At 35.4% G+C, this 27,225-nt stretch overlaps 2 protein-coding genes, 1 long non-coding RNA gene, 1 other non-coding gene and 1 pseudogene across 6 annotated transcripts; 3 read left to right on the top strand and 2 right to left on the bottom strand.

The window, feature by feature from the left end:
- Positions 1-9,224: 9,224 nt before the first annotated feature.
- Positions 9,225-10,166, bottom strand: LOC147548709 (Putative AT-hook DNA-binding family protein). Its single transcript, XM_086670431.1, has one exon. The coding sequence runs from the start codon at positions 10,164-10,166 to the stop codon at positions 9,399-9,401; it is 768 nt and encodes a 255-aa protein (XP_086526557.1). The 3' UTR covers positions 9,225-9,398.
- Positions 9,225-13,407, bottom strand: LOC147548708 (myosin-G heavy chain-like protein). Of its 3 annotated transcripts, XR_015238066.1 has the most exons (5): positions 13,078-13,407; positions 12,184-12,255; positions 10,929-12,046; positions 9,915-10,153; positions 9,225-9,697 (listed from the first exon to the last, which is right to left on the bottom strand). XR_015238066.1 is itself a non-coding variant. In XM_086670432.1 (3 exons), exons 1-3 carry the CDS (start codon positions 13,253-13,255, stop codon positions 11,748-11,750), a joined length of 549 nt encoding a protein of 182 aa, XP_086526558.1. In that variant the 5' UTR covers positions 13,256-13,407; the 3' UTR covers positions 9,225-11,747. The 3 variants fall into 3 exon arrangements, 1 of the variants encoding a protein (XP_086526558.1); XR_015238065.1 differs by having other exon boundaries at positions 9,915-12,046; XM_086670432.1 differs by having other exon boundaries at positions 9,225-12,046.
- A 66-nt stretch (positions 13,408-13,473) lies between these two features.
- Positions 13,474-13,546, top strand: TRNAR-ACG (transfer RNA arginine (anticodon ACG)). Its single transcript has one exon. It is a non-coding gene; the product is annotated as a tRNA-Arg (tRNA).
- Positions 13,547-16,003: 2,457 nt separating this feature from the next.
- On the top strand, positions 16,004-22,634 carry LOC147548706 (protein FAR1-RELATED SEQUENCE 9-like; annotated as a pseudogene).
- Positions 22,635-22,952: 318 nt separating this feature from the next.
- LOC147548705 (uncharacterized) lies at positions 22,953-23,735 on the top strand. The gene is made up of 3 exons (XR_015238342.1): positions 22,953-23,047; positions 23,427-23,489; positions 23,616-23,735. It is a non-coding gene; the product is annotated as an uncharacterized LOC147548705 (long non-coding RNA).
- Positions 23,736-27,225: the final 3,490 nt, after the last annotated feature.

Genomic DNA, 27,225 nt, shown 5'->3' with positions numbered 1-27,225 from the left:
ACTCTCTACCAGCGGGTTCGTGTGTTTTGCAGCGCTAACGATGATGGAAGATCTAGCTAAGGACTAGGCTCCGCTCTACGTCTGACAAGTTCAATCTAACAAGTTCCCAATTGAAATGTGTACACCCCTGAAACCCACACATCTTTCACCATTTTCTCTTAAGACGTCTATGTTCAAATGATTAACAAGTAAAGTTAGTGTTAGGGTTAATGAAAAAGTACCATCATTAGCATTTGGGGTCATAGACCAACCGTTGACCCAGTTGACTAGAGACGGTCGTTAACAATCGTTAGTACTGATTGTTATATAAGTATTTTTCAATCAAATAACATGTTTTTTGTACTGATTGTTATATAATTAATAACATAAAATGCTAAATTTGTAGAACATAATGCCTTTTATTCATCAATAATTAGTTTTTTCATATGCAGATAATAAAAAATTGAAGACAAAATTTAAAATTGAAGATCAATATTTACTCTGCAAGTGGAAAGGGTATTTAGATTTTTAATGAAATCAACACAATCGTGATTCAATTCCATATCTTTTAAAATAAATATGGTTTGGCATTTCAATGGTGCCCATCCACGAACTGTTGCAGTCTTCTATAAGACAAACCACATCGACACGCTTTAAATCATTTTTTCACAAACTTGAAATCGTGAGCAGTGCTTATACTATATTGACGAAGGGTGAATCGAAATGCTTTACCACCTCCAGGACTGACAAACTTGAGGGAAGATTTTATCCCAACCATCGGATTTGAGAATGGTCTTCTCTACTATGTTGGATGATTCTATATATGTTGTGTTGTATGAAATATATGTAATTTATACTAAATAACGTGTATATGAGAAACAGATAGTTAGATTGAAATGAATCGAAAATAGTAAATATAATAATATGGGTTATTATGTATACAAAACAAATTATTTTTTATAATATGATGCCTCTCAGAATCTGTTATATCTTAATGGTACGGAATACTAAACTAAGAAGAATACTTCAAAAAAATCATGAATACACAATAACTAACCTTATTTCTTGTTAAGGTATCTCACCAGGACATTCAACCGAGCCCATCAAGAGAGGTCCAACCGACCTCATGCAAGGCCCAACCGACTGACCCACATGCCTAAATTGGCTAGGGTTAGATATTAAGGAAGTTGTTATTTTATGTAATATTCTTGTATAAGGAAGTTTCCCAATTTCCCTAGATTACTGCTATGTGTAACTTACTTGTAAAACTATAAATACCCATGTAAACCTATGAATAAAACACACAGAGAATTTTTCTCCTATCTATCTCTCTCTCTCTCCCACACGATTTATCTTCCTCTCTCTCTCTCTGTGTTCAGTTAATTATTATCTTCTATTATCAAGAGGTGATTTACCTGTTTACATGGTATAAGAGCCAATTCAATTTTTTTTTTGAATATCAATTTATTTCATCATGACTACTGATATCGATTCTGGAGATTATACTCCTCATTCTCCACCTAATCCAGTGTTTGATGTTCATCACTCTAATTCACCAACTACTATTCTCATCACTCCATTATTAACCGGAGATAACTATGCCTCCTGGTCAAGAGCTATGAAGATGGCTCTTCGAGCAAAAGATAAGTTCGGGTTTGTAGATGGTTATATTCCCAAACCCACTTCTCCATCTCAATTACACTAATGGGGAAGGTGTAATGATCTTGTTAGTAGTTGGATCATCAATTCTATTTCTCCGGATATCCGGTCTTCCGTTTTATACGATGATAATGCCGCCGATATTTGACGTAATCTATATGATAGGTTTTTTCAAACCAATGCTCCGAAAAGTTATCAATTAAAACGGGCAATTACTTCCTTCAAACAAGAAGGACATGATGTTTCTTCGTATTTCACTCAACTTAAATCTCTTCAAGATGAGTTACAATCTCTTTTGGTTGTTGATCCATGTATTTGTGGCCAAGAAAAATCATTACTTGATCGTTTTAATCAAGAACGTGTCATGGAATTTCTTCAAGGACTTCATGATCGATTTTCGGCAATTCGAAGTCAAGTTCTATTGCTGGATCCTTTTCCTTCGATTTTGAAGATTCACTCACTTGTTAAGCAAGAGGAAATCCAACAAAACATCATGGCCGCTACTTCTAATCCACCGGAGGTCGCTACCCTTGCCACTTCTAATGATCAACGTCCCTTTCATATGGAGAAACAACGTCCGAAATGACCGCGTTCTTTTTGTGATTATTGCCAACAACACGGGCACGTTCGGGCCACATGCTTCCAACTTCACGGTTACCCGAATCGGCAAGGTCATATGGGCCGTCTCCGACCGAACCGACCATTGGGTCAACTCGCGGCCACCGTTTCCATTACCACCGAAACCCAAATGCATGGAGGTGCCTCTCGCAACAAGCTTATCTAATGAGCAATACCGTGGGCTGCTGTCCCTTCTTGACCAATAACGAAATTCTGTAGGTACCCTCCAAACCGCGCCTAGCCAAACCGACCCGGGCATGAACCTCACAGGTTCGGTTAATAATCTCTCAGGTATTTCTTTTCAATCTTCTCCTTGGGTTATCGATTCCGGCTCCGCCAAACACATTTGTTGTCGCTTATCTCGCTCCTCCTATTATATTAATGCCCCATCCAATTACTATGTCCGTCTTCTGCATGGTTCTCGCATTAAAGTTAGTCATATTGGAACAATTGTTTTCAATAAACAATTTCTACTTCATAATGTTTTACATATTCCAGATTTTAAAATCAATTTAATTTCTGTTTCTCAAATCACTACTTCTCTTCGATGTCTAGTAACACTCGATTTCGCTTCTTGTGTCTTTCAAGACAAATTGTCGAAAGCGACGATTGGACTTGGTGATCTCCATGATGGACTCTATTTTCTTCGCCCGGATCTTAGGATTTATTCGTTTTCAGTTTCTAGTACTAGTCTCAATAATAAAGATGTTTCCGATATATGGCATTGGCGCCTAGGACATCCTTCTTTTACTACTTTTAAGTATTTAATTTCAAGAACTCCATGTATGAAGTTAGTTTCAATCAATAAAATTCCGTGCGAAATTTACCCCTTGTCCAAATTTACACGTTTACCTTTTTCATTAAGTCATACTTCTTCTTCTCGTTCTTTTGAACTTCTTCATGCCGATTTATGGGGACCTTTCTCTGTCCCCTCACAATCCGGTTGTCGTTATTTTCTAACTTTGGCAGACGATTTCACTCGTTGTACTTGGATCTTTTTAATGTCAAACAAATCTGACACCTTCAGATTAATAAAAAAAATTCACGGTATGTGTCAAATCAATACGATTCGTCCATCTCTCAGTTACAATCCGGACAAGGAACGATTCCTATTCCCAAAATTCAGACCATTCGTTCAGATAATGGTACGGAATTTATGAACAACAATATCCAATCTTGGTTCCGCAAAAAGGGTATCATACATCAAACTAGTTGTCCTCATACTCCTCAACAGAATGGAATCGTCGAAAGAAAACATCGATACATTCTAGAGAAGTAGCACGTTCTCTACGCCTTCAGGCTCATCTTCCACTCTCTTTTTGGGGTGAGTGTGTTCTAACGGAAGTTTATCTAATTAATAAATTGCCCACACCCACATTAAAGGGTCTTTCTCCTCATGAAAAACTATTGGGATCTCCTCCAAAGTTCGATCATCTTCGGGTCTTTGGTTGTCTTTTTTCTTTTTCTTTTTCTTTTTCTTTTTTTTTGTTAAGGAGGGTCTTTGGTTGTCTATGTTATACTCGATGACCATTGGTCAAAACCAAATTAGATTCCCGCGCTTCTCCGGGAATTTTTGTCGGCTACCCACACAATCAAAAGGGCTATCGCGTCTTCGACTTAGCCTCTCGTAAGATAATCACATCTCGTGATGTCCTTTTTCACGAAGATAAATTCCCGATGTTGACTCCACATCCGGTTCTTCCGACTACCCCTTCACGGTCGATGGTCTTCATCCCGGATGATGGCACATTCGTTTTTCCCACCGTCTCATCTCCATCTCCTCATTCAGGTTCTCCTTCACCCTCCTACGGCCGGACTGATGTACCTATTGGTACACCTTCCCGGGTTCAACACAGCGCCCCTACCGCTACAGGCACCTCGGGCCAACCGTCCTTCGTTCCCTCTACGAGCACCTCCGGGCACAACCCTGATATGTCTACTAGCCCAACTCGTTCATCAATCGGCCCCACATCAATTTCTCTTGAGGCACCCTCACTGGCTAAACCAGCTACATCTCATCGGCATACACGTGTCCACCGCCCACCGTCACATCTTGATGACTATATTTGTCCCGAATTCTAAAGCTTTATATCCTTTTACTGAGTATCTCGATTTTAAAAAACTTTCAGACTCTCACCAGGTCTTTCTCAATTCGGTTATCACTACTGTTGAGCCTACTTCATTTTCTCAGGCTGTTAAATCACCTCATTGGCGTGAGGCAATGGAAAAAGGAAATCGCCGCTTTAGAATCCAATAACACATGGACCATTACAGACCTTCCCTCGGGAAAGAGGGCGATCGGCTGTAAATGGGTATATAAAATCAAATTCAAAGCCGATGGCTCTATCAAACGATATAAAGCTCGTCTTGTAGCAAAGGGCTACACCCAAATTGAGGGTCTCGATTTTCATGACACCTTTGCTCCAATCGCAAAGTTGGTTACAGTCCTAGTCCTTCTCTCAATCGCAGTTGTTAAAGGTTGGTCTCTTCACAGACGTCAACAATGCCTTTCTCCAGGGTGACCTCGATGAAGAGGTCTTCAAGAAACTTCCTCCTGGTTTTTCCAAACAAGGGGAGTCTAAAGTTTGTCGTTTGCAAAAATCGGCCTAAAACAGGCATCCCGTCAATGGTTCTCCAAATTTTCTTTTGTTTTAATCAAAAAAGGTTTCAAACAATCCCTTTCTGACTATTCATTATTCCCTCTATGCACATCATCTATTCGTATATATGTTTTGGTTTACGTGGACGACATTATCATCACGGGAAATGACGAATCAGCCATTTCTAAACTTAAAACCTTTCTCCACAACACTTCTCTCTCTTAAGGATTTAGGTCGTCTTCAATATTTTTTTATAGGAGTCGAAGTTTCTCGATCATCCAAAGGTATCTTTCTCTGTCAACAAAAATACGCTCTAGATATCATTAAAGACTCAGGCCTTTTCGCCCGTCGTCCTACTCCGTTTCCAATGGAACAAAAGCTTCGTCTCAGTCCTTTCGATGGTGATCCTTTTCCAGATCCCAACATTTACAGACGCCTCATTGGCTGTCTTCTGTATCTTACCGTAACACGTCCTGATATCAGTTACACAGTTAACAATCTTAGTCAATTTCTCCAGAAGCCTAGCACAACTCACCTAGATGCTGCTCATCGCGTTCTGTGATATCTCAAAGGATCTATTGGCCATGGCCTTCTCCTATCTTCATCAAGTTCTCTCCATATAACTGGATACTGTGACTCTGACTGGGTTGGATGTCCCTCCACTCGTCGTTCTATCACAGGATATTTCACTATGTTGGGTTCTAGCCCACTCTATCTTGGAAATCCAAGAAGCAACCTACAATTGCTAAATCATCTGCCGAAGCAGAATATAGTGCGCTAGCACATCTTACTAGTGAGCTTCAATGGTTGAAGTATCTGCTTAAGAATTTTGGTATTGATCATTCTTCTCCCATGACGGTTCACTGTGATAATAAAGTTGTTTTTCACATTGCCGATAACCCAGTTTTCCATGAATGGAAAAAGCATATTGAGATTGACTGTCACTTCGTTCGGGAAAAGATCAAGGCAAACATCATCGCTCTTCGTTTTACACCAACTTCTGAACAACTTGCGGATATTTTTACGAAACCACTTGGAGTGGATGCATTCAAGAAGATTATTGGTAACTTGGGCATCACGTCCCTTTCTGCTCCAACTTGAAGGGGAGTGTTAAGGTATCTCACCAGGACATCCAACAGAGCCCATCAAGAGAGGTCCAACCGACCTCATGCAAGGCCCAACCGACTGACCCACATGCCTAAATTGGCTAGCGTTAGATATTAAGGAAGTTGTTATTTTATGTAATATTCTTTTTCTTTTTTTTGAATTGTTCAGCGTGTGCCTCGAACCCTTGACCTCTTGATAGGCCTAAAATAGATCTAATCCCGCAAGTATACGGGGTCAAGTTATAGTATGTTAGTAAATTCGTGAATTGTCCCAAGGGATAGGTAGGCAACTTCAGATATTGAAGGCGAGTTTAACCCAATTATCAAGATGTCAATAACTACTTAGACTAAAACACACACACACCCCACTTCATGAATTTGATGATTGATTTGTAAGAAATAAGAAAACAAATAAAATTAAATAAACTATCTAAGTGAGACGTGAGAGAGATTCAGGAGAAGAGTCGCAAGAAGTCGGACAAGATTCGGGTGAAAGTCAAGTGAGAGCGGTACTTTGGTTCACAAGATCGATAACGATTACTACTAATTATCTACTAGAATGAAAAGTTAATTAACTTCACCCACATACATGAACACTCCAAAGTATAATGCGTCACAATAAGTATAATCGATCACAAGTTACTATGCATCGACTATCTAGCTATGTACGCACTATCTAATTACGTGTCAATAGACGATTAAGATCGAGGCTTCTAATTCATAAAATTAGACGAAGTTAATTGAAATCGCATTTAAGAAATAATAAGTAATTCATCATAAATCAAATCATGCTTCACAAGTATTCGAATACAAGAGTTAGCAAAAATATTTAATGAACAATAAATGGAAAAGAAAATGATGAGAGAATCCCCTTTTTTCGATGTGGTTCGAGGCAAGATCGTCGGAAAATATGAGTTCTTAGTTGCAGCCGATCTCCCCTTAGCAAATTCTGGGTTCCCCATAGCGACCACCATCATCTTCTCCATTTAGAACACAACCTCCATTAAAGCTAACCCTAGCTTTCTCTCTCTAGAAATTTCTTGTCCAAAATCAAATCAAACCACATGAGAAGCAAGCCAAGGACATGAGAAGTAAAAGCCCCATTGTTTCGGATCAAGAAGGTTGTCGGAATACACAAGAAAAACAGGCTAAAGAAATGAAGATTCCGGCCAAAACCCTAGGTAAATCCGGCAAGAAGCTGCTGTCCCGGCAAGAAGCTGTTGTTCCGTGCGCGTCTAAGGTACCCGAGTTGTTGGTCGCAGCTGCAGTGCGCGCTGGAACTCGGGGCAGCTGCTGGTCGCAGCTGCTGGATGCATCTGCAGCAGCTCCCGTGAAGCGTGCTGCTGCTCCCGTGGAACGTGCTGTTGTGCTCCGGCATGTCCCGTACGCTGCTCCGTGGAAGCTTCCCAAGCAGCTCTGGCTGCTGCCGGCCAAGCTTGGCCGACCTCCTCCTTCCTCTCTCCTTTTGCTCTCCCTCAAAACCTTTTGCACTTGAAACACTAAGAGCTCAAGAACCTTAGCCTCTCTTTTTCTCTCTCTAACTTCTTGCTTGGTTACTTGGGGAAGAAGATGAATAGTTCTTTGACCCCTTTCTCTAACTTTATTAAAACCCTAGACTTGGTCAAACTTGACTAAGTCTTTAGACCACAAATGGGTGCCCATAAAATCTCTACACATTTATTCTTCTCTTAGTAGTTCTTGGGCTCGGACTTGGTTTTGGGCTTTGATTTATAAACCAAGAGGGTGCCTCTAGCTTCTTCTTTACCATCTAACTTCAAGACAAGACTTCGGCTTCTTTCATTCACAACTTTCCCGACCGAACTTCAAATTGATTTCCGTTTTCACCGTCGGACTCGTCATTACCTCCACTTGTAATTTGATTTGCTTGAAGTCATTTTCTCTTGTTTTGGGCACATGAAATGATAGTGATAATTCACTCCTTTTATTCCGAATCACACGCTTGACTCCAAAAATAGGTACCTAACAAGAAAAACACATAAAATATTATTGATAACGCTCGAAAAGTACTAGTTAGTCTAAGTTAGGCTCTCCAAATGTGACATTTTCGTGTCACATCACCTCTGGGTGGAAGATTATACCTCTTACCACTCCAAACAAGGGTTGTTGGCCATTAAGGAAGATTATGTAATATTCTTGTATAAGGAAGTTTTCCATTTTCCCTAGATTACTGCTATGTGTAACTTGTAAAATAATAAATACCGATGTAAACCTATGAATAAAAGAAACAGAGAATTCTTTCTCCCATCTCTCTCTCTCCCACACGATTTCTTTTCCTCTCTCTCTCTGTGTTTAGTTAATTATTATCTTCTATTATCAAGAGGTGATTTACCTCTTCAAACTTCTTTTGTTATTGAACACATTTTTTTTTCGGTTTGGTGAAAAGTATAGATTGTAAGCTCTTTGTTCCAGGTTGCCCCTTACACATCACTTGTTGTGGATCAAGCAAGATTTATTCATTCTCAACCCACTCAATGTATCGTTCACAACGATGATCATTGTCACACGACAAGTCTGTAAGTTTAGTAAATGCACCACATAGTCGATCATAAGTACGAAGATTCTCACTTAATGCCAATCATCATATCCCCAATTGACAACTTTGTGTGTGCTCTCACAACATCATTTCTCCATCTACGAAATGTATTTCTCTTGAATGAAGTCAATACCAAAATCAAGTAACACAATATAGAATGCCTACATAGTAAGTCCTTAGACTCGAACAGACAACAATCGCAATATATACTACCACTCGTTTGATTGCAATAAACTTTAGAAACTGCTCTTTTCTTCATACCCTCTAAATGGAAATATCAACCTGTATATCATGTACTGTAAACATGTCATCTTGATAACTATGTATTTCTTTGCAATATGACAATTCAGTTGATTCATTTGAAAACTTGGTTTCTTGTCCATGTGGAAAGTTTGTTGGCATCTTGTCCATGTGGACAGGACGTCCCACACAATGTACATGGGCGGGTCGTTTAAACTTTTCGCAAGTAAAAAACCCTGAGTATATATAAAATTTTCTGTGACTAAATCATTCCATCAAAAATGTCATTCATCTCGAATCTCGATCCATGTCGACCCAACTTGGCTAGCTTGTCCAAGCCTCCAAGGTTCCCAAATAGGTACATATATCTTCTTGCATAAAAAGTGTAGTATGCCATCACTCGTCAGCGTTTTAGTTCTCTAAGTCTGATTTTCCAATTTAACAAGCTTCAAACTAAAAATAGGAAGGTGAGAAAAAAATATTAATTCATTTAGGCAGATTAATAGAAACAGTGGACAAATTAGTTAATTTTTCCCTAATTAGAAAGCTTTCAAAGACAAAACCCTTAGAAGTAAAATATTCCAAGACAAATTAAGCTATAGAAGTGAAACAAAATATCTAAAAGAAGCTGCTTCAACCAAACTAGCTCTTTGAAAGTTGATGACCGGCTGCTGCCCAAGGATAAACTTCTGCTGCCAAACTACCATTGGTCAACAAATTCGGCGGCATGCCATACAAGTTCGACGCGTCTACATGATGAAAAGCACGATGGTTATGGGCCGAAGCAACTACAACTTCCTCATCATCTAAAGGAAGTCGATCGAAAGTTGCATTCATAAAAGAAGCAGCCATGATGACAACAGGCCCAGAAGCAATCAGAGCTCCAACAACACTTCCACCAACAACTTGTCCTTGAGCTCCAACTAAGTAAATTGTTAGCCCTGTCATTCCAGAAGGAGCAGGTGGAGGTAAGAACGACCCGAGCAATGAAAGAATCTCAAATCGTCCATGGAGTGTAACAATAGCACCAGAAGAAGAAGAAGGTTGTCTTAATGTAACATTCATAACACAACCAGTTCCACTAAGTATACAAACTCCACATTGTCTTTTTCGAGCAAAGTTTGATATGCTTTCACTAATGTCACAACCAGAATTTACCTCCATAGCGTGAGCTCGAAGAGCGTTGGCACTGTCACGAGTAATGATGATAGGTGGTTTGGGCTTGTTCTTTGATCCAGCAGGCCTACCTCGAGGCCTTCTGACGGACTCCCCGTGTGAAGCTATAGTCACTGATGGCATTTTAGAAGCTAGAAGTAATCCTCTTGATTCAACAGAAGATTTCTGACTAGTTTGTGAAGTTGGATCTTTAGTGGATACAACAGAAGTTGCTGAAAGATCTGTAATACCCATTCATACAAATCACAAAGATTTAATGATAAGTGAGAGATGTTTAGAATGAAAACAGTATATGTAGGAAATTTCAGAACATTAAAGTATGAGAAAAGTTTCAAAAGAATGATTGGAATTAGGAGATGGTTAAGTAAAACAAACTTTACACTATAAATTGTAAAGTACTGATCAGTTTCAGATTGCCTAATTCCCAACAAATTTTCTTTCATGTTATTTGTCTTCCTCAACAGATAACCATTTTTGATTAATTAAAAATGTGTTCCTCGGAAATCATTCAATCACCCTTTATTATCATAATTCATAAGTGCAGTCAGATTGAAGTTGAAAAATTCGTAGATAGAAATATGAAGAACTAAAGCATGGAAGTTGCTTGTTGCTTTCATGTAATTTAAGTTCACAAAACTATAATCACGTACCACAAAAAAGGAAACGAAATAATCTAATGTTCCGCCCGTCTTCTTTGACAAGAAAACTAACAGAAGTAGAGAATTAGTACTAACAGAGAAACAATCAGACTCAGGGCTAGCTATTCTATGTTCTAAACTGTCAATTAAGTAACTTCCCACTACAAGCTTGACCAACTATTAGCCTAACAACTACATAGTTTTATACTCCTCGGTAAACAATATTTCACTTTTCAATCATAAAGTTTGACATTATTAGACAACATCAGATAGCCACTTGCCATTTATGGTATGTAAAAGTAGTGGATCACTCTTTTATCATTTATTCTGGTTCAAGAGAGAAGAGTTGAATACTAACCTCATTTTGGTGGGTCTTCTCGACTTGCAGCAAATCCCGAAATGGTGGATTTCTCAGCTTCTTACTTCCCAATATGGTGACATAAACGAAAAGATCATAATACTCGGAAAATGAAAGCTTTGGATCCTTCTTGCATATTCAATCGCAATTGTTTTGTCTTACTATTTTTGCCATTCTATTACCTCTATTACAAATAATATTTGCAGAGGTAAAACTAAAACAACGAATTTTGTCGTTTTCAATTTTATTTGCACATACATTTGTTTTTTTGGTGTTGTTAAATGTTAAGTGTTAACACGCTTTATTAAGTGTGAAGTCAGATTCAATTAAGTTGGAAAATTCATAGCTAGAAATGTGATGAACCTATTTGTTGTGATCATCTCTCATATATGGTATTCTATCAACGTTGCGACATGAGTTTGCTATGGTCATGACTTACGAGAACTAATGCATGGAAGTTGCTCGGGTTTCATGTAATTCAAGTTTACCAAACTACAACCAGTCTATTCTAATTTTTTTGGATAAAACCTTGTAAACTAATTAGCACTCCTAAAGGTTAAAATTTATACCGTTCAAGACTCTGTTGAACTTTATCATACATATATCAATAGTTATTTGGTTGTAAAAAGAGTCATTTGATGCAAATGCCTGTCAAAAATCCTTCTAGTTCAAAAGCTTCAGGCTTTCTAATTCTTTCTGTTAGCTTTCTTAAGATTTGCAGAAGTGATCAGTTATCGAAGAACGCACTTTCAGTAAGCATTTAAGGAAGATGAAAATGTGAAGAACTCTGGAGAAACGGAAATCTTATAGTATATAAATTCATGGAAATAACTGAACATAACCAGTTAGTATAGCCACCCCTAATATAAAAATTGGTGGTAAAATTACAAAAGCTGCAATAGTAGAAAAGAAAACGCTGTCGTTCCTCCGAGACACGTTATTCAAGTAAGCTTGTCTTTTGATGTTCCTCTTCTGTGAAATGGTTAAGTAAGCAGCACTTACTTTCTTAAGATTTTTACCTAATGGAATGCTGAAATCCTCACCTTCTCTGTCCCCAACCAATTGAGAGAGCTGATCACGGATAGAAAGTTTACGTGATTCCGCGTCACTCATATAACCTGGTTATGTAATTAAGAACATTAACGACTTTTTTCGTAATAGATAAACTTTTGAAGTACTTCAGTGAGATGGGTAAACTTTTAAGAAACTGTATTGTATCTGTCATCACAGAAGAATGAGAATATGAGACCAATACCATCAGTAGAAGAGCTGGTAGAGGTCAGTTGGTCCAAGAGATCTAGCTGAGTGCGTGTTGAGGAGAGAGACCCTGCACTTAAGAGACAATGATTTCTGTAAGTTATAAGATAATGAGAGAAAATGTCAGATTACGAAATTTTAGTTTTGAAGTTGTCACGTACAATTTATGGTACGACAATGAAAGGTAGTAAATTGATTACATTTTTCATTTAAATCAATAACCTGAGTTAGGTATTGCTGGTTGGATTGGTAACTCCTTCTTGTTATATAAGCTTCTACTCTTACCGAACTTTTTATATTATTACTATCACCTTTCGGGTTTGGAATTTATGGATTAATAAGAATGTTCTTGGCCATGGTAGAACACGTTAGTTAGGTTAGTGCCACATTGGTTGTGGAAGGGGCAAGGGGTGAGTTTATAAGTGTGGGAAAAACCTTACCACTTGAGCTAGCTTTTGGAGTGAAAGGGGTCCATGACCACTTAACACTGTATCAGAGCCCGGGTTTAACAAGTCCAGGCCCAATAACTATTGAAGCTAAGAGTCAATTTGAGACCGTCACGGGGGTGAGTTTATAAGTTCGGAAAAGCAACTTATAACAATTCTCTATCGATTCAATCTGTACTTCTTCAACAAAAAATCTAACAACCTCTTAAATTATGGAAACTGTAAAATGATAAAAATATAAAGAATATCAATTAGAAAGAAAAGCATTTTTCTTTTTTTTTTCACAAGCATAAGAGATAAACAATATTCACGAAATTCCAGTTTACAACTCCTACTTTAATAAACCCTAGGATTTATAACCAATCAATCAAAGAAACTAGGGCATTTGGAATTATGTAGTACAAAAAAAAGTATTTTGAGTGAATTTATTTAGTTAAAAATCATACCATTAGAATCCCCCCCTTGATCTATTAATCCACCACTTTCTTCTGATTGGACAGAAATTTTAAATGAAGAATAAGATGGAGAGAGATTATTAGAGAAAAGATGATTGTGTTTTGAAATAGGAATGAAAGGATGGGTAAGTTTTGGGTGGAGGGAAGCTGCTATGAAGTTCAATGCCATGGAACTACTAATGGACCAACTGATTCTCTCTCTCTCTCTTTTCTCTTCTCTTCTCTTTATGTGTTAGAGAGAGAGAGAGAATTTGAAGAAGTGAAATTTCAGTTATTTGGTAATGGTATGGTATCCCACCAACCTTTTTTCGAGAGATCCTCAACCACATATTCGGCGTCTTTTCTTTCTCAGTTAAGAAAGGTGCTGGAAACGTCACTACCAAATCCGACTCTGTGGCCCAATGGATAAGGCGCTGGTCTACGAAACCAGAGATTCTGGGTTCGATCCCCAGCAGAGTCGACTCTTTTAACTTTTTTATTCTCTTTCTACTTGGTTGGAATGGTCCCCAAATTTTAACGAAAACAATCCTAAAGCCAGAGTACATTATTGGGAAGTTTTATAAGGCCTCCCCAATTTTGTTAAAAGGCCTCCCCATGAACCATTTTACTTGCTAAATTATCACTGAGGGGAGGCCTTTTAACAAAAATGAGGGGGCCCTATAAAATCTCCCTACATTATTTGTACCCTAATAACCCAAAGATTTCACTTCCTCTAACGAGGACCTTTAGGGATTTTTGGAATTTTATATCAACACTTTTAACTACTTGATCAACCAAGTGTTAACGATCTTTTTTTAATTGAATTGGTCTTTAAGTCCGGTCTGGTATTTTTTACTGATGAGTCTGTGGATCCCGAATCAGACCGGATTAAATGTTATATATATTATCGATATATTATCTATAGATTATTTATACCCTAATAATCCCAAATTTTAACGAGAACAATCCTAAAGCCCAACTACATTATTTGTATCCTAATAACCCAAAGATTTCACTTCCTCTAACGAGGACTTTTAGGGATTTTTGGAGTTTTATATCAACACTTTTAACCACTTGATCAACCAAGTTTTAACGATCTTTTTTTAATTGAATTGGTCTTTAAGTCCGGTCTGGTCTTTTTTACTGAAGAGTCTGTAGATCCCGAATCAGACCGGATTAAATGTTATATATATTATCTATATATTATCTATACATTATTTATACCCTAATAATCTCAAAGATTCGACCTCCCATAATGAACTAGGACAAAAAAATCTCGGTTAGAATGGTCGTCAAATTTTGACAAGAACAGTCCTAAAGTCCAACTACATTATTTATAGGGGTCGGTGGGTATATAGACCAAAATAATGTTCAAAAAAAGTTTATGATCCAATCTTCCCAAAATATGGATATTTAGTCTTTTTACATTATAGACATAAAAACCCTCACTTTCTAAACACATTACCGTCAATGTCCCACGCTCAAATTTCGCGTGGAGATTTATTAGCAAAAATTATGGAGATTTATTAGCAAAAATATGGAGATTTATTAAAAAAAAATGGATAGAAACAAATCATAATTTCTCTCTCCTCTAAACAGATTCGGAAATCAAATTTTCCCTTTCCTATTATCCGAATCAATTAGAAACAAAAATCCTAACCAAAACGAAACGTCATCACCACGGATATTTCCAAATCAATTTTCTCTCTCTTCTTTACAGATTTAGAAACCAAATCAATTTTCTCTATCTTACTATTTAAATTTTTTTTGAGCAGTGATTCATTGAGCTCGATCTCATACCGTGAGGTATGAGCTCGAGCTAATGACCGTAGATATTAGGAGGGTGTGATGGATGTGAGTTGTTGACAGCTTGCATTCACACCTAACATTTATGGGAATTTTAGAAATTATGGAATAAGGCTTGTCAATCAACTTAATTACGAATTGCCATTGTCTTTAAACTCAGCACACACACACGATGTTCTTTCCATCCAATTTAAACAATTAATTGGCATGAGTTCCTAAATCAACCAGTTACTTTTTTTTTGTTCCACTTTTTGCAACATATAAATACTTCTCTATATACGATTTGGAATTTTTGTTTGATTTAGGGAGCTTCTTTTTCTTCTCATCTATTATTTTAGAGAGTTTCCTTAATAAAAATGTAATACCACATTAAATTGAAACGTAATTTTAAACTTTAATCATATAAAAAAATTATTTCTTCATCTTCTTTCATTCGGACTTTCAAAGTAATTAACGGATTCGATAAACAAATTTTTTCATCTTCAAGAACATGCTTCCACAAAAAGATACGTATCTCAACAACAAGGGTGAATCCCAACATATAACTATTGATAGTGATGAAAAAGATGATACTTACAGTATGCATGAAAGAGACGATGAATGTAAATTAGGAGATAAAATCAACGGAGAACATGAAGATTTAGAAGGAGATGTACGAGAAAAAGACTATGATGATAGTCAGAATGAGATAAATGAATTTCGGCCATATGTTGGCATGGAAATTGAATCTCCCGATGAAGCTTACAACTTCTACAATCAATAAACATCTAATATGGGGTTTAGTGTTCGAAAGTCTTCGACCTGTAAGTCTAATCTCACCAACAAAATAACAGGTCGAAAATATTGTTGCTCGCTACAAGGATTCTACAATTCCACTACATCTGAAAATTTCAAAGATAGAAAAAAAATTCGTTCGGAGACAAAAACGGATTGCAAAGCAATGATGTGTATAAGAAAGAGAGAAGAAACTAAATGGGTAGTCTCTCAATTTGTAGAAGAGCATAACCACAATCTTGTGAGCCCAAATAAAAGACTTAAACTTCGATCACATAGGAAGATAACAGAAAGTCAAGGAGTATTGTTAAATCACATGCGTTCAGCAGGTATGAAAACAAATCTTATGATGAATTATATGGCCCGTGAAGCTGGGGGTAACCGCAATGTTGGATTTACAGAAAGAGATGCGAGAAATTTCTTTAATGCAAAGAGAAAAAAAGAGCATATAAAGAGTGATGCAGAAGCTTTACTTGATTATTTTGAACGTCAACAGAAGGAAAATTCATCATTTATTTATTCAATCCAAGTTAATGCAGAAAGTCAAATAACAAATTTTTTTGGACTGATGCTAGGTCAAGGATGGATTACCATTACTTCGGAGACGTTGTTTGCTTTGATCCTACATATGGAACAAACAGGTATGGCATGCCTTTTGTCCCCATTGTTGGCATAAATCATCATTATCAAACAATATTATTTGGTGGTGCATTACTTTATAATGAATCAGAAGAATCTTTCGTGTGGGTAATGGAAACATGGATGAGATCAATGAATGGTAAAAACCAAAAGTAATTCTTACTGATCAAGAATCTGCTATTAGGGGAGCCATTGCGAGGGTATTACCAAGTAATCGACATCGTTATTGTTTGTGGCACATATGTAGAAATGCAATGAAGAATTTAACTCATACTATTAGTCAACACAAGGGGTTTACTCGTGACTTTAATGATTGTTTGTACGGTAACGAGACAATTGAAGAATTTCACTCAAATTGGGAAGCAATGTTGAAAAGATACAATTTAGAAAACAATAATTGGTTGACAAGGCTATTTCAAAAAAAAAGAAAAATGGGCGTCAGTTTATACAAGGGATATATTTTGTGGAGCAATGTATACAACTCAACGTAGTGAGAGTATCAATTCCTTCTTCGACGGTTACTTGAAAAAGAGTTTGCCTTTAGCTGAATTTATTAAAGAATATGAAAGAGCAGTATTAGCTAGAAGAAAAGCGGAAAATGATGAAGACTATGAGACCAATCATAAAAATTAGTGTTTTGAGATTTTCAATAGGTATTGAGAAACAAGCAGCAGAAATTTACACAAGAACCATCTTTCAAAATTTTCAAAGTCAACTTTTTGAGGGTATTTCATACCGACATGAATTGGTAAAGAGAGAGGAGACAAAATCTAGTTATCATGTATGGAGACCAGAACACAAACAAGCAACTCGTATGGTCACTTTCGACTCTCTTGACATGACTACAAGTTGTAGTTGTCAACTTTTAGAATTTGCGGGTTATTTGTGTAGACATATTCTTAAGATATTTTTAGTTGAAGATGTTCAGAATATTCCAATTCAGTACATACTAAAGAGGTGGACAAGATATGCAAAATACGGACCGGTGATCGATGAAATGGTAAAGAAGTGATAAGTGACTTGAATGAAAGTGTTACAATGAGATATACTAAATTTTGTCAAGAGGCAATTAATATTGCAGCTAAGGGTGCAACATCTATTGAATTATATAATGTGGCAATAAATAGCTTACATAATGCACTAAAAGAAGTCGAAAGTGCAATGAAGAATCAGACGACTAATTTATCTAAAGAAAATATTACTAACAATTCAGCTGAGGAGAAAATGCAATTGTTGGAACCACCTATTGTCAAACACAAAGGCCGGAGGAAAAGAATAAAATCTTGGATTGATCAGTTACCGAAGAAGAATGTTGTTGAAACTACAACAAAAAAATCTAAAGGGGTTGCGAGAAGGTAATGTTAATTTATGGTCCCGGATAAAGTATTTATCTTGTCATAATGTGTTAAAATATTGATAATTTTTATTCGGATTTTTTGTAGCTCACAATGCATGCACACAACAACAAAGAAGATTCCTCATAACACAAAAGGAGGAGAAAAGTCGGCAGTATCACAACACCAAATCAGGTATTAATTAAGATAAGATAGTTTATATTTTATTAGAGTCAATGAAAAAAATTAACTAACTTAAAAATTGTATTTTTTTTTCGTAGTGGTAATGATAAACACATAATTTCTAGCACAAGCAACGATATTTTAATGAGTCAGGTAACAATAATATTAAGTTACACGTAATTTAAAAGAATTTTTCTAAATTTTACTAACGATCTTCATTACTTGAACGGTCCCTACATGGTTGATGTTTCTTCAATGAATAAGAAGAAAAATCTCTTACCGGACCTCAACGAAGACCTTCCACATGAAATTGAAGACAACACCTCACAGTGGGACATGGATATAATGTCTATTTATTCTGATCGATTGTTAAGTTGTCATAACCAAAATACTAAGGAGATAGGTTATGTTAGTCAAGATCTCATACTAAAAGATGTGTCCGATGAATGGGTGTTAGAGAGTTTATTGTCTGAGTTAGGTGTAAAAGTTAAACATGTGATTGAAAGGTTAGAAGATGTTCCTGGTGATGGTCATTGTGGATACAGATGTTGTGCAGAACTTTTAGGTTTGGACAAAGAAGATGGATGGGTAATTGTTCGTAAAAATATGGCTGAGACATTAAAAAAAATGAAGTTTTATTTTCTGAGCATTTGGGTGTTGATCGATGCATATACATTAGAAAAGTACTTGACTATTATGAAGAATATTGTGGTAAGGAGAATTGGTTTACTTTACCTGATATGGGTTGCTTATTTGCTACTACGTTCAATTGTGTTTTGTGTGTGCTATCAGAAACTCAAAATATAACGTATCCACCGCTTAAAGGGGGTGTTCCAAAAGAGCCAAAGATTATTGCAATTATAGTATCTGAGAGGAAAAATCACTTTGTCAAGGCAATCCTAAAAGAAAATGCTCCAATTCCACAAGTATATAAAGGTTGGCTTCGATATTGTCTCCCTAGTGCAGTTGAATGGGCATTTTGGGTTAGACCCAAAAGTGAAACATGGAGTTCTTTAGTAGCTAATTAATTTTCTCAAGAATTTTATTAATACTTTGTTATACTTATTAGTCTAATTTTCTGTTAATTTTAATTTATGATTATATTTAATATTGTTAAATTTTCATGATTTTTTTTTCTAAATTGTTAGATGAAAAGAAAAAGAAGCTCCCTAAATTAAACAAAACTTTCAAATAGTATATAGAGAAGTATTCATATGTTGCAAAAAGTGGAACAAAAAAAAAGTAACTGGTTGATTTAGGAACTCGTGTCAATAAATTGTTTAAGTTGGATGGAAAGAAAATCGTGTGTGTGCTGAGTTTAAAGACAATATCAATTTGTAATTAATTAAGTTGATTGATAAGCCTTATTCCATAATTTCTAAATTTCCTATAAATGTTAGGTGTGAATGCAAGCTGTCAACAACTCACATCCATCACACCCTCCTAATATTTACGGTCATTAGCTCGAGCTCATACCGCTCAATGAATCACTGCTCTTTTTTTTCGATTCAAATCAATTTTCTCTCACTTAACTTTCAGATCTAGAAATAGCATATTTTTTAGGATCAATTTAGCGTGATTTGGGGGTTAATATAAAAAACATATATATCATTTTCTCTCACTTAACTTTCAGATTTGGAAATAGTATATTTTTCTGGGAACATTAAAGTAGCATTTGTTTTCGTTTTTACTTATACATAAATACACATCGAATACAAATTATGAAACAAATACGTAAATTATGTATTATTTATGACGAGGAAACCATCATTTGTCAAGTATACAACATAATTTATCAAATGTATGTGGGTCTTGTTCAATAAATTACACATAATTTCTTTTACATTACACATAATTTCTTTTACATTACACATCGTTTACATTCTGTTACAAAAGAAAACGTACAAAATCTTTTCTGGTTCAAAAATGATGCCCATCCATGTACTCTCCATTAGTTTCGTTGACTTACTTCGATTTGATGATTCTCTTTGAAATTTCATCTGGTATATCAAATCTACACACATAAATACACATACATTAAAGAAAAAAAATCATATATTGTATTATAAACTACATGTACAATTCCGTAAATTATGTATAATGTTTGTCAAATTTTGACAGTATTTGAAGGTTTTGAGTAGTTTGGTAAACTTAACAAGGCTACTGTTTTGGGTGAAAAGTACACGTAATGGTAAATAAATAATACATAATTTATGTGCACTTATACGTAAATTATATACATAATGGTAAGCACATGAAGATATACGTAAATTCTATATACTTTATTGCAAATCACACGAGATTTGATAGTAAAGCGAAGTATTTCTACTAATGAAATGAGTAATGTTTTGGTGTTAAAGCAGGGGTAATGTTCTATAAATTACCCATAATTTATGGGCATTAATATAATAATTCTTGTATTTCTGATAAAGTATATATAATTTGTTATAAAATACATATAACATGTTCTCAATTTGAAAAATGTCGTACAAAAGATGTTTGCGTAATTTACTATAAATTATGGTAATTTACGATACATGTACTGTAAATTCTGTTATGAGTAACCGTACGAAAGAACAAATGTTTCATAAATCTGTACGGATTGAAAACCAGATCTGAAGAAAAAAATGAGAATACCATTAAACTTAAACTACAAATCTAAAGATATCTGATATGATGATTGATTGCAATAATGACAAACTCGAGTTGAAGGATTAAACATCAAGAGACATAATGAAATTTTAAGAGAGAGAAAGAAAATAAACATCAAACATTCGATTGTTTCTATGTATTAGTACAAAAAATCTTTGAAACTTATACTCAAAATCATATATGATCAACTTTATAGAGAGAATCTGTTATAATAAACTGAAACAGAATATAAAATCGTCTAAAATAGAAAGTGTTTTACCTCATTAATTACGATGAAGAAGATGATTTCAGCAGCTCTAATGAAGATGAAACAATGGAGGTTTTTACTGTTGCTGTAATGAAGATGAAACAATGGAGGTTTGTACTCACTACAAAAAACGGGCTAATAGGGACACACGTTTTTACGTATGTCCCTAATATATTTGAAACAGGGACAGTTTTTAAAGTCTGTCCCTATTAAATATACAATGGGGACAAATAGATGTCTTTTAGGGACAACAATTAGCTATCCATAAAAAATCGATGAACAAAACTTAAAATAAAGGCGCCCAAATTTCGCGCTCACAGTCCCGTAGAAAATTGGCCGTCAAAAACAAAACGAAAAAAGCCAAACCCTATTTTCTTTCCCTCTCTCTCTCTCCACGTTCTTCCTCTACTTCTTCGGTTTCCTTCTTGCTTGCGTGCTTCCTCTCTTTCGTTTGTAAAATTAAGGTTGGAGTTGCTTCTTCAGTACTGCGAACCAGAAAACTCAGAGAAATTGAGAAATTGATTTCGGTGCAATCGGAGAAATTGACTCAAACAAATCAGAGAAAACGGTTGCTCCTTCAGGTATCCTCTATAGTTTTGATTAAATCTCTTCTCCATCTTCTTTTTTCTGTTATTCACCCTAGTTATTAGGTACTACAATCCACTAAAATTATCTAGGGTTTTGAAGGTCATGAACTAAATAAGTAATATAAGAAATAAAATTAATTTAGGGGTTCCCTTGCTAGAAGATGAAGATTAAGTATCTATGTATCATACATTGAGAAAGATCTGGATTCAAGGTTGTTACAAATATGTTGTATTTGTATTACAGAAAATGTTATATTTTGATTCAAGCAAAGCTGGGGTGGTAATGTCATTATGTGAAGAAATGCAGGTTTTAGAGAGAAGATGAGTTGTTTTGTCAAATATCTCTTGAAAACCCCATTTTCATGTCTTACCTTGTTTATGAAAGAACTCCATTGACACTTAAAACCTTTTCATTTGAACTTGTTTATGAATGATTTGTTTATACTTCTGATTACAGAAAATTCGATTATTCTAGTGAAGGAGATCTCTATGAAAAGTTTGATTTTTTTTGCTCTCGTTTGAATTGATTGTTTTGGTAGTTGATTTCATTATTAATAAGAGTTCATAGTTATTCTTCAGATTTCATTTTGTAATTTTTTTATTATTGCTCTAGGCTGCTAGGTTTTGTTTTTTCCTGTGTAAAATTCAGAGAAGTCTGAATAAATTGATATAACATTGTTCATAACTCATCTCGAATTCATTTTACTACACAATGACTAATTTAATGTTTGGATTCATGTCTTTTATAGTTTATTTTACATGGTTTTAGTTACAGGTTAGAACAATACATTTTTTAAAAGTATATGTTTGCTCTTTGTCTTGGCTTACTTGTACATGAGGTAATTATGGCATTTTCTGATTAAGGTATTGTAGGTTAAGTGATTTAGGTAATTATGCGATTTGGTCTTACTTGTATGCTGAAAGGAACTGGGTTTATCTACGTAAAATACTTCTTTAGTCATTTTGTAGTAAAGATAATTAAACGACAAGCTTTCTTTATATTTTCAGGCGATGGATAAGCTCAGGTTCCTTTCTCTCACCGACAAAGAAAATCTAGGAGAAGGCGATAACACAAAGCTAGAGATCCAGGTCAGCAATGTTCTCACTAACAATCTTTTACTACCGTGAACATTTTAGCGTGCGAATATCAGGTATACTTTGTCTTAAAATTAAGTATTTTCTTCACAAATAATCTGACATTGATATTTGGTTCTATGGACATTATGCAGTAAATTAGACAAAGAAAAGAAAATCCTCTCCATTGGTGATAGAGGTATAGGAATGACGAAGGAAGACCTTATCAAGGATTTAGGAACCATGGCAAAATCTGAAACTTTAGATGAATGAGATCTTACTTGCTTTTGGTGTCTTTTTCTTTGATGAATGATGAAGTGAATGATACCTGGTTTGGTGACATTTTTATTTCTATACAGCCTTTGTGGAGAAAATGCAAACAAGTGGCGATCTCAATCTAATTGGGTAGTTAATTTGGTCGCAGACTATGCTGAAGTCATCAACAAACACAACGAGGACAACCAATACAATTTACCATCCAATTTTGAATTTCTTACACTGCCTGTTTGAATTCATTGATTCTAATACCAGATCAGCTCTTGGGTACGACCGTACGGGAGTCCAAGGCTGATGGAGAATTTGCAATTTCCGAGAACGAATGGAATGAACCACTGGGTCGTGGAACTGAGATAAGGTTGCATCTTAGAGAAGAAGTTGGGGAATACTTGGAGAAAAGCAAATTGAAAGTGAGTATATCATGTTAAATTCTCTTACGCCTTCAAACTTTTTTTAAGCTTCAATAATTTATTTTGGAGACCACTGAAGAAAGCATATTGGGAGTTTGTAGTACTTGGTAACGTTCACTGGATAAAATCTCGTTGTTGTATAATTAGAGGTACACTGAATGATCGTTTTTAGTAATGTCGTCTTTTATATGGATTATAGAGTGCATTTAGACATGTCTACATCACAAACCTTGAACTTGATAACGACCATTGTTATGTTGATTGACAACACCTTCTCATATAAGTATGAGCTATGAGTACTAAGTTGCATGCCTACGATATCTAGTTTCCGTTCATAAGGACCTAAATATCAATCTATGGGTTTTCATTTAATTTGCAGGACTTGGCGAAGAAGTATTCTAAATTCGTCAACTTTCCCGTATCTCTCAGTGCAAGCAAGGAGGTAAACATTGAAATTCCTGCAGAAGATGATGAATTTAGTGAAGAGGAAATATATACTCGCATACCTAGCTTCTTACTGGTTGCTTTTACTTCTATATTTCACTCATATTTCTTTTGTTCTAAACAGTTGAAAGCAGCACCAAATCGAGGAAGAAGAGTGAGGATGAAGACAATGAGAAGAATCCAAAGACTGAGACAGCAAAGGAGACATTGTAATTTGAAATTTGGTTCTTATATTCCTAAAACCTGTCAGGTAAGTACGACAAAAGCTCGAGTTCTTCTACTGTTTTGTTCATTTGTTGTTCGAGACTTGCTACTTGTTTAGATCTAACTTTAGTTCCCTTTATTCTTAAAAATTGATAAAAAATAGGAGGTGAAAAAGAAAGTGAAAATGATGAAAAGGACAATATGCTAAGTTGTAGAATGAGTTTGAGAATCCGTAGGACTTGGTATCATTAAAGATGCGTCTAAAAGAGGTCTTTTGGCCAAGCTTCTCAAATTTGAAAGTATAGATTTAATTTCGTACATTCTGTTATGTTATATCAGTTTCAAATTGTCTTTTCATATTATTCAATACCGACGTTACTTGAACTAAAATCTTCTTACTATCTACAGTTCAAAGTCTGGTGGCAAGTTAGCCTCTTTGGATCAGTACATCTCAAGAATGAAACAAGGACGGAGAGATGTATATCAGTAACAAGAATGAACAAAGAACAGTTGGGGAAATCCCCATTCCTTGAGCAACTCATCAAGAAAGACTATGATTTAACTAGTGAAGTACTTGTGACAACAAAAGGCGGAAGTTCCCTCATTTCCTTATGATCCATTGGAAGTACTTCTATGATGAATAACCAAAGACATATTGGTCTGACAATGAGTGGGAATTTGCATTTTTATCGTACTTTGACGTTGTTATCGACAAATTGGTATTGTTATCAATATTCAAAATATAGGGTATGCATGTATTTATGTACTTGAGTTTCTTATTAAAAAAATATTAATAAAATTCCATGGGAAGTTAATGAAATGATAATTTGTCTGGATTTTTTTGGTTGAATTAATAATCTTTAAACAAAAAATTTGGATTCTAATTTTTTTTTTGAAAATAAAATTATTATTAGTGACGGATAAAAGTTGTCCCAAATATGTACTAGGGACAAACGTAATCCGTCACTACATCTGTCCCTAACATTATTCGGGACGCCAGTATCTGGGACAGACAGCATTCTGTCCCCAATCACTTATTGGGGACGACTTTTGGATTTTAGGAACGGTTTTCAGCTGTCCCTAGTGACCAAGTGGACTAGATATCCATTTGTATTATTTTTTTGGTGTTGAAACCCTTTATAGGATTAAAGAGGACTATATCTGCTATTAGGACCCGTTTTTTGGGCTATAAGCCCAAAAATTCTTTTAGACCCTAATAACCCAAAGATTCCACCTCCTCTAAGGGGGACCTCTAAGGATTTTTGGGGTTTTATATTAACACTTAAACCACTTGGGCAACCAAGTCTTGACGATTTTTTTTTAATTGAATTGGTCTTTAGGTCTGGTCTGGTCTTTTTTTACGGAGAAGTCTGTCCCGAACCAGGCTGAATTAAATGTTATATGTATTATACTATTATCTATACAATTATTGGTAAAATATTAATGGATAATTAAGTATCATATTTTGGCCTCCAATTTGTGGCCAACTCACTGTTTTGGCCCATAAGTGTCCGGCAGTTCGATTTGGTCCCCAATGATAAATTATTGTAACTTTTTCACTATCCTTGGGGGCCAAAATGGAATTAATAAAAAAATGAAAAAGATAAATGCTACCTCATCTCTCTTCCATTTCATCATCCCTCTCGCCACCCGAATGAGGGGCAGGTCCAAAAATCAAGTAATTGTGGAAATCACAACACTAGGGAAACTTTTACTCATATTTACATAAATCGCCACCCGAAATTACAAAAATGCCATCAATAAATCCGGCTTTTCACGTTTCTCTCGCTACACTCTATTCTCCACTTTCTCTCTCTACATTCTATTCTCCACCGTCGTCCTCTCCATCTCTCTCTCTCTTAAATCTAAAATACTTTTTTTCTTTTTCTACTAATATTCTTTTGTTCCTCTTTTTAAATACTTTCTACTTTTTTCTTTTGTTTTAAGTATGATATTTTCTTAAAATCTTAAAGTTTTTTTCTTTTTTGGATAGATGTTGCACTATTTTTTGTCAAATTTTTCATTCCATTTATATTCCTCTTTTCAAGTTTCAGATTTATCTCCAGATTTACATTCCCCTTTTCAATTTTCATTCCATTTATAATCAAACGTCATATACATTTCTTCCAAAACATACGTTATTTTAGTGAAACAATTTACAGTAATGTGTAACATTTACTGTACTTTTGCTTATGTACTAATAGACATGTGTATTGCACACGAATGTATATGTTGAAAAATTATGTTTTGGTGAAACTTCAACCGTAGGTTCATGTCATTTTGAAACGTGCAGTACATTTTCTAATGTACTCCGTATAGAAGTTTGCAACCTACATTTGGAAATGTGCACAATCTACTCACATTTTGGAATGTACAGTAAATTAGGAAATGTACAGTAAATTAGGAAATATACCCTGTACAGGTTTGTACCCAACATTAAGTACCTTCTCCAGATTTGGTTAACAAAACATTTTAACTGTACGATATATGATAACTTATTGTGTATCGGAAATTGTTTATTTACAGGACACGTTTGTACTGGGATTCATCTTGTGTATTGGGAATTGTTTTATTTGCTAGCCATTTGGTTATGTACTAAACACTTTTGTACTGGGAATTTTCTTGTGTACCAGGAACTTTTTATGTACTGGCCATTTGGTTTTCTACTGGGAATTTCTTGTGTACATGGAATTATTTTATGTACTGTACATTTTTTTTATTTCTAAGGCCCTTTTGTACTGGGGAATTATCTCGTGTACCGGGAATTGTTTTATGTACTAGCCATTTGGTTATGTTCTGGACACTTTTGTACTGAGAATTTTTTTGTGTACCGCGAATTGTTTTATGTACTTGCCCTCCGGACATGTACTAGACACTTTTGTACTAAGAATTTTTTTCTGTACCGAGAATTGTTCTATGTATCAGTACGAGACATTTTTGTACTGAAAATTTTCTTGTGTATCGGGAATTTTCTTGTGTACCTCCATCACTTCTTTATCCCAGTTTAAACTAGAGAGAGAAAACACGGGACTCTACTCTGTACTTGCTCCATCAAAAGAGGAAAAACTAGAGGAGTTGAAGTTGTGAGAGAGAAGGACTGGAAGGGAAGAAGGTTTTGTGAAATTTTTTTATGAGGAATTAGGCCTTTGGTTTATCATCTTCTCCAGAGAAAATACAAGGATTTAGGGCTTGGTTTATGATGATGAAGAAGATGATAAACCAACGTAGATAGAAAATATGGATCAGGAGCGGGAACATTTTATGTACTGGCCATTTGGTTATGTACTAAATACTTTTCTACTGGGAATTTTCTTGTGTACCGGGAATTATTTTATGTACTGTACATTTTTTTATTTATAGAGCACTTTTGTACTAGGGAATTATCTCGTGTATCGGGAATTGTTTTATGTATTAACCATTTGGTTATGTACTAGACACTTTTGTACAGGGAATTTTCATGTGTACCGGGAACTGTTCTATGTACTGGCCATTTGGTTATGTACTAGACATTTTGTACTGGGAATTTTCCT

This window comes from Eschscholzia californica, unplaced genomic scaffold (assembly GCF_041429995.1).
Source record: "Eschscholzia californica isolate CP2 unplaced genomic scaffold, dmEscCali1.0.p SCAF_3, whole genome shotgun sequence".
NCBI lineage: Eukaryota > Viridiplantae > Streptophyta > Magnoliopsida > Ranunculales > Papaveraceae > Eschscholzia > Eschscholzia californica.
The sequence above is the reverse complement of the archived record's forward strand: the minus strand, read 5'-3'. Positions and strand labels throughout refer to the sequence as shown.

Excerpts from the sequence above, each read along its gene's own strand:
- LOC147548708 (XM_086670432.1), bottom strand. The coding sequence starts at position 13,255 with ATGGCATTGAACTTCATAGCAGCTTCCCTCCACCCAAAACTTACCCAT. Across the intron at positions 12,256-13,077 it reads TCAAGGGGGGGATTCTAATG|GGTCTCTCTCCTCAACACGC; the intron begins GTATGATTTTTA and ends TCTTAAGTGCAG. Across the intron at positions 12,047-12,183 it reads TACCAGCTCTTCTACTGATG|GTTATATGAGTGACGCGGAA; the intron begins GTATTGGTCTCA and ends TTACATAACCAG.
- LOC147548709 (XM_086670431.1), bottom strand. The coding sequence starts at position 10,166 with ATGGGTATTACAGATCTTTCAGCAACTTCTGTTGTATCCACTAAAGAT.